At 43.7% G+C, this 14,123-nt stretch overlaps 1 protein-coding gene across 5 annotated transcripts in view; it reads left to right on the top strand.

Moving 5' to 3' along the window:
* The window catches only part of Mre11 (MRE11 homolog, double strand break repair nuclease), a 51,102-nt gene extending 46,290 nt beyond the window's left edge, over positions 1-4,812 (top strand). For all 5 annotated transcript variants that reach the window (XM_050120596.1, XM_050120597.1, XM_050120595.1 and 2 more), the window contains one exon: positions 1,714-4,812. In XM_050120596.1, the coding sequence (XP_049976553.1) occupies positions 1,714-1,770 (57 nt within the window). In that variant the 3' untranslated portion in view covers positions 1,771-4,812. The remainder of the gene's footprint in view (positions 1-1,713) is intronic.
* The last annotated feature ends 9,311 nt before the right edge of the window (positions 4,813-14,123 follow it).

Raw genomic sequence — 14,123 nt, 5'->3', positions numbered from 1 at the left:
CACTCACATACCTGTAATCTCAGTCCTGGGCTGTGGGGATGCATGAACTCCAGGGCTTATGAGCAGATGCATTTGAGCACAAAAATACATACACACAGAAGAAAAGAAAATGTATGTGTATTCTTTTGCATCTAACTACGGAGAAGAACTGGAGGCATGTTGCCAGCTTTCACTTCTGTGTCTTTAACAAGACCTGCCTTTGAGAGGAGAAAGTAAATCAACAAAACAGTTAAAAAAATTTGTGATCCTCAAGGCGTCCGTTTCTCACTAGAGAACTTCATAAGAAATGGATTTGTTAATGCCATAAGTCTAATACTAAATAACCACTTGCTTTTACTAACATTCTAGTGGAAACAAATTTATAAACACTTATCTTTCGATTACGTAGCTATAGAGTACAGTCCATCTACTGATATCTTTTATCAGATTATATAATCAGGCTTTATGTAAGGCTTGCTAGTTGTTTTTGCCTTATGACTGGATTTGAACCCTGGGTCGGGCATATGCTAGGCAAGCTCTCAACCACTGAGCTATAATTCTAGCATTTTTTTCTCTTGCCCTTGAGACAGAGCCTCACACAGTTACCAAGGCTTTGAACTCTCTCTGTAGCTTAGACAGGCCTTGAACATGTGACCTTCCCATCTCAGCCTCCTTAGCAGCTGGGATGGCACGTCTGTGCTGCCAGATCCAGCTAGTTCTTTTCTTTCCTTGTTTTAAGATTGATTTATTTACTATGTATGCACTATTCTGCTTGCATGTATGTCTGCATGACAGAAGAGGGCACTAAGTCTCTTTCTAGATGGTTCTGAGCCACCATGTGGTTGCTGAGAAATGAACTTAGTACCTCTGAAAGAACAACCAGTGCTCTCAACCTCTGAGCCATCTTTCCAACTCCATCTTTCCAGGTGTTTTCATTCTCATTAAATTCTTAGTTAATGTTTGATATTTAAATTTATTCTTACCATGCTTGTGTTCTATTGGCCTGGTAACACCAGAAATATATCACATACTTTTTCCTGCAAAAGCAGAAAGACCGCTTTGCTCAGCTCTTTTCTCCATTGGGCTGAAAGCAGTGTACTCTGTCACGAAGTGGGTGACAGGAAACAGGAATCACAGTCCTTCAGACTTGGGGCTTTTCCCTGGGACTTCCTTGTTTCTTGGTTGAATATCCAAGAAGGCAAACATAGTGATGAGTGTAATTGAGGCCAGCAAGACATTCAGTGGACGGAGCTGCTGCTGTGCAAGCCTGGAGGCTGAGTATGAGCCCTGGAGCCCACAAAGGGTGGGTGGAGAAACCCAGTTCCATGAAGTTGTCCTGACAGGATGCAACCATGCATGTGTTTGCATACGCATACACATAACAAAATTTTGTAAGAACAAAATCATTGCATGAGAAAACTTCACGGATGGAATAGAAATGACTTGAATAGTGTCTGCCCTGGTTCCTATACCTTGTTTGCCTTTATTAAGGTTTGTGACTGGGAGAACTGGGTGCACTGTGTTTTATAGATACATGCCTTCTCACACAAGAGCCGGTAGATTTTTATTATAATGCACAGAGAACTGGCTTGAGCATTTACATTTTACAGTGTCAAAGGAAATAGGTGAAATAAATGTGATTCCCTGATGCTATTTTGCATTATAAGAATTTCTCTCTTGGCTCAACAGAGAGAATATGGTCGTTGGCATAGCATAACATTTGTGTCATTTCAGGACGATGACGATGACCCTTTCATGAGCAGTAGTTCTCTGAGAAGAAACCGCAGATAATGTTTTCAGTGGAACATGAACATCGTGATCCAGGAAGAAATCAAAGCTTTGCATGCCGTCACTACAGCTGAAGATGCTTTAACTGTGCTGTTAACAAGGAGTCTGAAAAGTCTGCTGACCGGGACGCTAGTGTATCGGGTTTATACTTTAAATTGCTTCCTCAATGGGAGTCCATTAAGGCATTTCCTAGCTCAGTGGTAAGGAGATGCTGCTCTCTGTCGTCTTTAATCTGGCTGCTGGCGCTGTCTGGGGATGTGTTGCCGTGACGAGAACCTTAACTTGCTGACAGAACTGTTTACTGCTTGTAAGAGTTTTGCTAAGATGCTCTTCTGGAGTGCAGATTAGAGACAAACCTTCCGTTCTTCTGTGCTGCCTCATGATCAGAGACTGTGCCACAGCTAGCAGAGTTGATGAGAGAGCTCACAGACCTGGCCCCTTCGTGTCCTAACTATTTCTTGGATCTCTGAAAGCAAGGCCTTTTATGGAGCAGCCGAAGCTCGTGTTTGTCACCACGTGTGGAATTCTGCACTAGAGGATCAGCCACTAAGAGTTGGGCTAGAGGGCTTTGTGTTTCAATAGTTGGTACAAGGTCTTTGTTAAGTACATTTATTTCTAATTCACACTGTAGCACAGATTCAGGTTCTGTTCCCATTGAGCAGTATTGATCTGTGCCGTTTTCCTTCTCTCTCATGTACCCGACAGGTAGAAGAGGGTTAGAGAATGTTCTGTCTTAAAAATATTGAAAAGCTTTTTTTAAGGCAGGACAGCCAGCTGACCTTTGTGGTTGGGTCAGGCTGACATACTGAAATACAGCCGCCCAGTGCCAGTGCCAGGCTCTCTCACTGGCAATGCCTTATTGTGGCTTTGGTTGCTACAAAACATCTCCGAATAGACAATTTAAAAACTGACGGAAACAGCTTATGTCAAATTTATATTTTCATATTTGTTTTAGGAAGAAAATAAAAACATTTCCCCTTCAGAGTTGAGTTAAATAGTCTCATTCCCTCATCCACACACTAAAGACCGCTGCTGGTCCTTTTTGTTTCATAAGGCTAGTGTGTTCAAGCACTCCCTGAGAACATGTGGGTCCTGCTGGCACAGCACTCTGGTGTTCTTCACAGACACCAGTGTTCATGACCGTCAAATTAATCCTGTCTGGAACTCACCAAGTATTGGAGCCCGGCAGCTGATGGCAGTGCCTCTGGACCACAGTGTCTTGAAGTGGTCCGAGTTGGAATCACGATGCAGCACTCATGAGCTGCTTAGAACATGCTCCGTCATGTGGGAGCGCTGGATTGCCAGCGGAGCCTTCACAGCCAAAGGCCTGGCCTGTGAGATCCTATATCTCCATCACTTTAAATGCAAGGCATTCTGGGATTTGAGTGGTGAGGAGTGTGGGGCTGTGTGGGGGACACTAGTGGGGAGCTGGTACTGCCTCACACTGAGTGGGTAGCTGCTGGCTTGTCTCCTGTGCCAGTGAGATGTTTCTAGGTGAGTGACTGACCGTGAGGATTTGCTCACGAAACTCCCTGCAGGCAAGTTTAGTGAGGCTTTTCTGCTATTGACAAACTTGGTTAGGGTGTGAAATGATGTTGATAGCTGCTAGGGGAAGTGAGGCCCCAGCAGGTAGAATCCTGGACACTGTTCGTATAGCATCATGTATCACACCCTAGCAGTATATTAAGTACAAAGGGGTTCAGAAAATAAAGGTGATAGGACAGTTGGACTCAGGAAGTCAGGAAATGCAAAGCTGTGTCTTTATGCCAAGCAAGTTTATTAAGAAGTGCACTTCTGTCCAGTTTGTTGGGAGAAGATGGGGCACAGCTCTAAGCCTATCATACCATGAGCTGAATCAGCAAGAAGCTAATGAAGCCATGTTGCACAAGGGGAGCACAGGCTAGCTCAGGTGCCTCAGCCTTGGAGTGGATACTCCTCGCTCTTCAGAGGGAAAAGATAAGTTCCCAGGAACTGAAACCTTGACTCCTTCAGGGTCCTGGTCCCAGCCCCAGCCTAGACCTTGCCAAGTCTGTCCCTGGGCAAGGACACGCAGCAAGGCTTGCTTTGTCCTTGAGAATGCCTTGGAACCACCTGGCTCCCAACAGACTTCCAGATGATTTTTGAGCACTCCATTTGCTCTTGTAGGATGCGATAGGCCCTTGATGAAGGAAGACCTATGTCTTTCATGCTAACCAAAGAGTCCATCTCTCCCTGGCAGTGTTTCTTGTGGGTGCCTGTGGAGAGTGCACGGTGCCTCTAGCTCCTGACAAGTCAAACCTCTAGGCAGTTAAGGTTCAGTTCAGGAACATAGAAAACTTATTTTCATGAACTTTTAAAATTGCTGATGAGAAAATTATAGAAAAGCTGTGCCTTAAACTATAAAGTGAGACCTTGGAGGAGTTGCTGCCTGAGCTGGTGGGATGCAGCGTGGCTGCAGGGCAGAGCACTCCAGCTGCAGGGGATGTTTCTGCTGTCGGTGCACTTAGGTGTTTCCACAGCGAATCCCTGAGTTCTGCAGTGATTGGGAGTCTATGCAGCAAAGCTGTCATTATCCTTGATTGTGTGTGCAGGCTGGATTTTACCTGTTTCCACCCATTACATAGAATGGCGCATTTGATGAATTATATGTAAAGGTTTAAGAAGAATGGATGCCTTCATAAAGGAAAAAAACCCTTTACTGGAAAAATTGAGTAAAAATGGTCTCCTGGCATGATAAAAAAGTTTCTAAGGTAGACTATTTAAAAGCAGCATTTCCTCTAAATTGAGCCTTTTTTTTTATCTGTCAGACACTTAAGTACAGGTTGTGTTTTGAGGCCTTTAAGAGCTAACATTAAAATACTACAAAAGAAGTTGGGTGGTGATGCCTTTAATCCCAGCACTCAGGGGAGACAAGGCAGGTGGATCCCTGTGAGTTCAAGCCTAGCCTGGTCTATAGAGAGAGTTCTAGGACAGTCAGGGTTGTTATACCAAGAAATCCTGTCTGGAAAAACAAAAATTACAAAAAGAATTATATAATAAAGATTTATTTTTATTGAATGAAAAGTACCCACATTTCACCCCTGCTTGTCTTTCTTTCAGTCATATTGAACTTAATGTGTGTTGGACCTGATGCTAACACAATTTTAGTTTGCTCTTTGTGAAGCCGGGTGCATAACTGGCTGTTGCTGTTAGGAGTGTCCTTGCGGCTTACTAGATCTCATTACACTCTCTGATGTGCAGACATTTAAGGACGAGCCACACTATTTCCAGCAGGTGATTTAGGGCCGCTGTCCAGTGTGTGTCAAATGAAAGGGTGCGATGTGTGGCACCTGAGGGTCAGAGGTGAAGGCAGTTTCTGAAGGGCCCTGGGCACTGCACAGTCAGGCAGCCACAGTGGGGCGTCGCTTCTCATGGGGTGGCCCAGACCACACTTTGTTCTGTCAGCTGCTGTGCAGTTCTGATACAACTGAACTGTCACAAGCCTGTTTGCTTTCACGCTTGCTCCAGCCCATTTGAAAGGGAGTATTTCCCACGGCACAGTCTTTAGTGTCCCCTACTTGGGAATGCCTTTGAAGTGCTGGTGGCGGATACCTGACTCAGCACGTTTCCTTGAGTCAGGAAATACAAACAAGGACAGGCATAGCTAGTAGGGGGAGACTCACAGCTGCTGCTCTCTTGAATATGATTCAAGCGTGTCTTCTACACTAAGTGCTTACCTGAAACAAATTAGCCTGCCCCTCACCCCTGAAACTCCAGTGGCTTCTCATGTTGATCCCTAAGCTTTGCACTGTGCTTAATCCCACACGATAGTTTTAAAACTTTAATACTGTGGTTTTGTTCAGGTTGGAGCTCAGGGTCTGCTACAGACTACCACTGAGTTATACTTTAGCCCCCTAAGATTTTTTGAAATATTTATTTTATAAAAGGTTGATGAGAATAATGGATTTAATCCCTCATTGAAGTTTAATTTTTTTTTTATTTTATTGTCTATGTGAGTGTTACAGATATATTCTTACACAGGTGCGTGTATGACTTATCTACAGGTAGATCCATGTGTGTGGACTTTGATCTTTGCGGAGTCGGTTGTAGCTCTCCACTTACTCTCCTGTCCCCTCCATTGGGTTCTCTGAGGAAGCAAGGCTTTCTCCTCTGTGTGACAGTGGCTATAGGCTCTACAGTCTGCACACCGCTCACAGTGGCTGCCCCCAATGGCTCCCTCACAGCGTACTTCTCTCCAGGGTTTCATTTTATTTTATTTTATTTGGCTTTATAAAACATTAGCATACTTCTCAACTTCTGAACCACTGAGTATATACTCAGGTCTTCCTCACCCCTTTCTGCCGACCTGTGACCTGTCATTAACTAGCTCCGTTATAGTTTGCCTTTTCTGTATTTTTTCCAAAATAATTTGAGTCATTTTATCTTTTTTCCTTTGGTACACAGAAGATTTTTGCTATAACTGAAACCTTTTTTTGGTCTGAGTATTATGCCCTGGAAATTGCTTCCTATCTTATACAGATCTTCCTTACTTTTATAGCTTTGGCTATACACTTAGTTTTAAATACCACTATTTTATTTTATTGTCCTCGGTTTGTGCTTTTTGATAGCTCTGATTCTTATCGTTATAAATGTTAGTGTTGCGTTAGCGTATTCACAGGTTTTGAAGTTACTTCTTTAGCGAAAGTTCTTAGAAGTTCGGTCCCTTAATCGAAGAATAAATGCAGGTACTGTTTTGCCCCGTATTGCCGAATTCCCATTACAGAGGCTACGGCAGCTGTGTGCGGCTGTGTGTGCCCTTCGCCTCCCAGTCTTTAACAATATTCTTAGTTCCTAACCTATCCAGCAGTGGCGAACAGCTCTCGGTACAGCTATGTCTTGATTCTCACAAGTGAGCTTGCTAAGTGTCTGGCCCATTTCTGCTTTTCTCAGGAGTTTGCTCAGTCATATTTTTGTCCACTTAGGGGAGATCTTAGTTTCTCTTTGATATAAAAGTGTATTAATATTGTTGATAATCTTATATTTTCCTGATTTTTAATATTTATTTTTTGAAATGGCAGTAGTCCAAGAGCTTTTGATGTCTCTTGAATTCCCCTCACACAGTTGCCAATTGCAAGGGTGTATGTTTCAGTGAGTCTGTATGTCAGCCCCCCACCTCACTTGACTCTAAAGGAGTGAAGGTGTTGCCAATGTCGGCCGCTTCTCTTCAGTGCGGACGCTAGGCCATGCGCGCTATGCAGCTGCTTTGTCCCTGAGCTCCACACTCTGCTTACTCTATAGTTTATTGTTTTTTTCTAGATTGCAGGGTAAGGAATTTCATCATGGCATTTCATATATGTTGTTAGCCTGCGTTCTCATTTGTTCTTCCCCACTGTTCCCCTCCTTCCCTGTTTAGTCCCTACCTCCTTCTTAACATGTGTATTCCATTGCCCGATTTCTCTTCCCTGAAGATTTCTTCCTCCCTTCTAATATCCTGTCTAGGCATGGTCTACACACATGCATACACACATGTATAAACAGACACGCAAGTATGCCAGTGGCCCACACCTTTCAATATAGCTTCAACATGAGAGAAAATGCAGCTGTCTTTCTGACCTTTTTCACTCAACAGTAGTTTCCAGTTACATCATTTTTCTATAAGTGTCATAATCATCTTTCTTTACAGCTGAAAAAATTACAGCTGATAAAATATTTGTTATCTGTTCATCTGCTGATAGACCCCGGGCTGATTTCTTCCCTGGTTAGTATGACTGGACCAATGGACACGAATGTTCAGGAGGCTCTGGACCACAGCTGGCCATGCAGTATTTGGATTTCAGTTCTTGAGAGTCCTCCGCTGAGCGCTGCAGTGCCGTACAGTCCGCAGTCCGCCAGCCGTGAGTGAGGGCTCCCTTTCCCACAGGCTCGTGCGCGTTTCTTGTCTTTAGTGGCCGTTGTGACTGGTTGAGATGGATTCAGAAAGCCCTTTTAGTTTGTATTTCCTTGATGGCTAAAGATGCCAAACATGTTTTAAAGTATTACCTTTTCTTATCATCACATTTATGAGTTCTTGGGAATATGTCAGGCTATGCTCTGAGAGCCTTATCAGAAACCTCTGGCCTACCCTTTGGGCACAGAAGGCCGAGCACAACTTTCAGGAGTTGGTTCTCCTACGTGAGAGTCCTGGACATTGAACCCAGGCTTGTTACCTGGCGACCCACCTCAGCAACCCCTAATAATTCATGTTTAATATAATCAGATTTATCTCTTGTTCCTACTTCTTTACAATTTAACTTCATAGTTGCATTTTAGTTTATTAATGATTAATGTTCTTACATTCTATTTTAGGAGACCCTCCCTACCGTAAAGCCACGATTCTTTTATTTGCCTTCTAGGAGTCTATCTCGAGTTTGCTTTTTACATTCTGTTGTTTAATTGGGAGTTGGTTTTTATGTGTGGTGTGACATAGGGATCATGTTTCATTCATTCTATTCCACATAGAGATGGCTCACCGGCGCCGTGTGTTGAGAGGGCCACACTTTCCTGTGTGCTGCTGGCCTGTCTCAGTTATTATTGAGTGCCTATATACACTGATGCTTGGAAATGCTATTCCTTCTTCACGGGCTGTTGGAAATTAATTACATTTAACTGATGTGGTTTTATAATGAGTGCTTAACTGAAAGACTACTCTTTGCTACTTTTGTTTTTATTCTTAAAAGCTACTTTGGGACTTCTAGACACTACATTTTTAAATACATTTAATAATTACTACTGTGACCTAATACAAGGTTTTAACAAAATCTCATGTATTTCAGTTTTATTATGGTTCATAGCTATTGACAATTGCAGTTGGCTTAATTTAAGCCTTGGTTTTGTTCCCAGGGTTTACTAGACATCTCTTTTGACAGAGAAGATAGTGTGGCTAAAGCTGATAATGTGGGCTTAGCAGCGTTCCTTCCCGACTGGGCTCTATCCATTTCCCTCTGAAACTCTGCCTGGTCATGCCTGGCCCATGACCAGCAAATGTTCATTTGCTTGTTAGCAACACAGCCCAGGTGAGAGAATTATGTAGTTTCTCATAGCCGCATCTTGTCAGGCTTCCCTCCCTCCAGCTGTGTGAAGCATTGCATCCTCCCCTCCAGCTGTGTGAAGCATTGCATCCTCCCCCTTCCAGCTGTGTGAAGCATTGCATCCTCCCCCCCTCCAGCTGTGTGAAGCATTGCTGTCCCTCCCTCCAGCTGTGTGAAGCATTGCTGTCCTTCCCTCCCTCCAGCTGTGTGAAGCATTGCTGTCCTCCCTCCAGCTGTGTGAAGCATTGCATCCTCCCCTGTTCTTTTGAGACTTTGACGTATCAGTTACTTTTATCCCTGATCAAATACCTGACTCAAGGCACCTTGAAGATGGAAGGGTTTAGTGTGACCCATTTTTGAGAGTATCTACAGTCCATCATGGCAGAAGAAGCATAAGGGCAAGAACTTGAGGCTGATGGTCACATTGTTTGTGTAGTCAGGACTCAGATGCATGCTGCTTCTCAGCTAGCTTTTTCCATATCCCCATCCCACTTTTGGAACAAAGTCTCACGGTGCAGCCCAGGCCAGCCTTAGACCAAAAACTTTGCTACAGACATAAGCTACCACACCAGTTCCATTCTTCCCATATGGCTGCACTTCCTCCAGTCCACTGAGGTTTGTACCATAACTTATCATGACTTATAACAGAAAACATTAGCCTCAAATCCAAAAGTAAATTTGAACAGAAAAGAAAATCAAAGCTCCTTTGAGTCCTGTCTGAAGGCAGAGCCTGGCCATTTAAGGTGAGTAAGGAGAGGGCTGTTTCAGATGATAGGGGCTTCATATTAAACTCTGAACTGGACCCACTGGCTATCTCTTCGAGTTCTCACAAGTGTTGGAGATGTAAGCAGTGTCCAGCTGGTTTAGAGTATGTAATTGGTAAGGTCTGAGGGATTCTTGAGATTACTTCATGTGCCTGTCCACTAAAAATGTATTTAATGGTAATTTTTCCACAGGATGTTTCTGTGATTTGCTCTCCTGAAATTACATTTATTGGTTTTCCCCTAAATATTAAAAATGTGTGTTATTCTACATGACCTAAAAAGAGCTAGAAGCATGTAGGATTCTGAAGAACCAGCCTGCCTCCATCTTAGGCTTAAAAGCCATCTTCAAGTAAAGACAAACTAGGTTCATTCCTGTATATGTTCAACCTCTGTTTCTCAAGAATTGGCTATGCCCCACCTGTAACCTTAACCACAGATGGTTCTGAACTGCCTGTTCCAGAAATGGCAAATATGTCTCTGTTTCAAAAAGTTGTTTATAACCATTTTGCAATCATACCTTTGTTTCAAAAGGTTGCTATGACTACCTGTTGTTATGACTACCTTGTTATGCCCATCTTGCACCTATGTCTTTGTTTCAGGAGATCATTAGGACTAACTAATTAGGACTAATTAGGACTAACTAATTGTGATTCTGCTCCTGTAACCTCACCTGTTTTGCCCACCAAATCTTCCATTGGAAACCTCTTTATCCCTGAGCTATAAAAACCTTGTCTTCCTCATATCCAGTGTTGACTTCTTGAACCCCACCTTAGGGGGAGGAAGCCTGTGCACATGAATTAAAGGCTTGCTTTAATTAATCACTTGCTTAAATTAGTTTGGCCATGATGATTTGGGTCAGTGCTCCTTTCCCTCCTATCTTTGGGATTAACAGTAAATGTGTGTGTTTGTAGATGGCTACCTCATTCCTTTAGATCAAACTCTTGGATATGAAGTATTAGTCTTGGTTTGAGGTTGTATTCAAAGACTTAGTAACAACTCGTCACATTGCTTGGCTGAATAACAAAAGGGTATGACGTTGAAACAAGACTGGAAATGCAAATAGCTAACCAGCCTAGGACTTTGTCAGCAGTGAAATTCAACGTTAGCACATCAGCTTTGCTTGTCTGTGAGCATCCCACCACTGACAAAATACGAAGGAAGAAAAGTTTATTTTCCCTCTTAGTTTCAGAGCCTGGAACCCATGGCCCATTGGCTCCATAGTTTTAGGCCTCTTTAGAGGCAAAATATGGACATTTGTGTGATAGGGAAATTCTCATTTCATGGTGACTGAAAAGGCTAGGTACAAAATATATCCTCCAGGGACCTGTCCCTCAGGGTTCTGCCTCCTGTAACCAGGCCCCACCTCTTAGAATTTCTACCATCTCCCATGAAGATCTGAAGCCACCAGTGGTTATTCCATTGATGAAGATGGATCTCTCCCAATCCCTAGAAACTCACCTTGGGTCACATGTTGCATTACTGTGTGCCTTCCACACAGGAGCTTCTGGGAGGCATTTCAGATGCAAACCATAGAATGAATGTGGTAGTTTGAAAGAAAATGACCCCCGAAGTGAGTGGCAGTATTTGGAGGTGTGCTTTGTTGGAGTAGGTATAGCCTCATTGGAGGAAGTGTGTCAGTCACTGTAGGCTGGGCTTTGAGGTCTTCTGTGTTCAAGCTATGCCCAATGTAATAGTTTACTTCCTGTTGCCTGAGAATCATGCAGAGCTCTGAGCTCCTTCTGTAGCACCAAGTCTGCCTACATGCCATCGTATTCCACTATGATGATTATGAACTACACCTCTGAAGTATAAGCCAGCCCTAATGAAATGTTTTCTTTTATAAGAGTTGCCATGGTCAATGGTGTCTCTTCACAGCAATAGAAACTGTGACTAAGAAAAATGAATGTACAGTTTTGTTCTTCAGTATTGAATACCAGCTGTGCCCCAAGCACTAGGAAAATACCCATCAGTGAGCCTCAGCTTTTAGTCTAAACAACTAAAACCTTTTCTGTGCTTTTCCTCTGAGCCAGGCCTGCCCTAGATAACTACAAAGCTCACTAAGGTGGATATTTTTATTGACTAAGGGGAAGTGGTACTCCAAAACTGACTTGGATGAATCACACAACTCTAATTACCGGAAGGCGAGCACCCAGGTCTCACTGACTAGCTATCTCACCATTAGCTTATGGGTGAGGAAGGATTTTAGAGCCTGGAATCAATAAAAGCATCCTGTTACAATGCATTTCACTGAATCAGGCAATGATGAAGTATTGGGTAGGGTAAGTGAATGAGGCATTCTCTCCTGCTGTGATGTGGGATTCCCCTCTGTATGCTGTGAATACCATTGGTTAATAAAGAAACTGTCTTGAGCCCATGATAGGGCAAAACTTAGGTAGGCAGGGAAAACTAAATTGAATGCTGGGAGAAAGAAGGCAGAGTCAAAGGAGAAGCCATGGAGCTGCTACCAGAGACAGACATGCTGAAACCTTGCCAGTAGGCCATGAGCCTCATAATAAAATAATGGTGATGGGGTAAATATATATGAGTTAGTCAATAAGAAGCTAGAGCTAATGGGCCAAGCAGTGATTTAATTAATACAGTTTCTGTGTGGTTATTTCGTGGGTGAGCAGCCTCCCCCTTCCTACACTGCTACTGCTGGGAGTATGAAAGGAAATATATATCCTCCTACCAGGCAATTGAACAAGTTATAGCCATAGAACATTTCATCTCCCTTACCTAGAATTCTATGTTTGGGACTTTATCCCATCCTCTAGTCTAGAATGAATGAAACTGGAAGAAAAATGTATGTCTTCATATAACAAGTCTAGAGAGATTATATAGAAACATTACCAATGATTATTCATTACAGTGAAAACTACATTATGCTGCAGTAGTTCATAAGATAAAAATACTGTCTAGCCATTTTTTTTTTTTTACACAGGGTTTCCCTGAGTAGCCCTGGTTGTCCTGGAGCTAGCTAGCCCTGTAGACCAGACTGGCCTTGAACTCACAAAGATACACCTGCCTCTACCTCCCAAGTGCTGGGATTAGAGGTGTGCACTGCCTGCTTATCCAGCCATTTAAAAGAAAATTTTAATTTCTTAAATTAAAACCTTAGAGAAAAACTTGATAATGGGGAGAATGCTTAAGAATAATTTAACTCTGATAGAAAACTGATAAAATTACATTTCTAGTATATTAAAAAACAACAACATTAAAAGAGCACCAGATATTAGTGATAAGACTGTGGTGACTTACAGAAATAGTGTGCGCCTGAGTGCAGGTGCCTGGGGAGGACACAAGGGGGCATCACTGTCCCCTGGAGCTGAGTTACAGAGGAATGGATGCTGGAGAGTGGACTTGACTTCCCCAGTGCAGCCATGCCCTCAGACACTGGGCCATCTCTCCAGCCCTGGGATTGTGTTATGAACTTTGGTGGTATTTCTTGGGGTTTTCTTTTTTTCATAAATTCCATTTATATGTAGGAAAAAGAGGCTTTTAGTACATAGACAACAGAGGCTTGCAGAGAGGATTCTAGTCTATTCCAGTACTTCCTGCCGAACACCGTCTGCTCTCAAAGAGGGAGAGTGAAGTTAGCTGCTCTACTGGGTTTCTCTGGACACTTTGCTTGCTTTTTAACAGCATCTGTGTTTTCTTGTATTCTTACATTAAGTGTTTAGTGAGAGCTGACTCCGCGCCGGGCATCAAGCCAAGTTATAGTATAAAAGGCAGGAGCGGGTGCCTGCCCTTAAGAAAGCTGTGAGAGAAGCCGCATAGAGCCAGCTGCTACACTATGTAACAAGGCTAGTGTGGAGGAGAGGGCAGGGTGAGTCCAGCCCACGATCCAGGAAGAGAGGGCAGGGTGAGCCCAGCTGGGGGTCCAGGAGGAGAGGGCAGGGTGAGCCCAGCCCGCGGTCCAGGAGGAGAGGGCAGGGTGAGCCCAGCCCGTGGTCCAGGAGGAGAGGGCAGGGTGAGCCCAGCCCGTGGTCCAGGAGGAGAGGGCAGAGTGAATCCAGCTGGTCCAGGAGGAGAGGGCAGGGTGAGCCCAGCTGGATCCAGGAGGAGAGGGCAGGGTGAGCCCAGCTGGATCCAGGAGGAGAAGGCAGGGTGAGCCCAGCTGGGGGTCCAGGAGGAGAGGGCAGAGTGAGTCCAGCCGGGTCCCAGAGGGTGGGGTGAGCCCAGCCCAAGGTCCAGGAGCTTTGTGGAACTCACTTGATGTTCAGAATTTTTATTTAGCAATTAAGCCACTAGGTGTCATATAAATGGTATTGTTGTTTTTCTCACACAATTTAAATTATATTTCATTACTCTACCCTTAATCACAGTCTTTCAAAATGTCAAGTGAATTTTTGGAATAGTCTGCCTGGTGGGCCAGAATCTGACTCACATTCTGATCTGCACGTTTGCTGCGTGGTGAGCCTTTCCTAACTCTGAACCACGGTCATTAGACTCCATGCCCATAGTGGCCACTGCCAGTCCACTGCCTGCGAGCAGGGTTCTAAGTCTAATTGTTGGAATTAGTCTTTGTCATAGCATGAGTCTTATAAAAATGAATGTGAAAAAAAAA

This window comes from Alexandromys fortis, unplaced genomic scaffold, assembly GCF_014885135.2.
Source record: "Alexandromys fortis isolate MF-2015 unplaced genomic scaffold, M_Fortis_MF-2015_v1.1 scaffold_171, whole genome shotgun sequence".
NCBI classification, from domain to species: Eukaryota; Metazoa; Chordata; class Mammalia; order Rodentia; family Cricetidae; genus Alexandromys; species Alexandromys fortis.
This window is presented reverse-complemented; position numbering and strand designations above follow the sequence as displayed.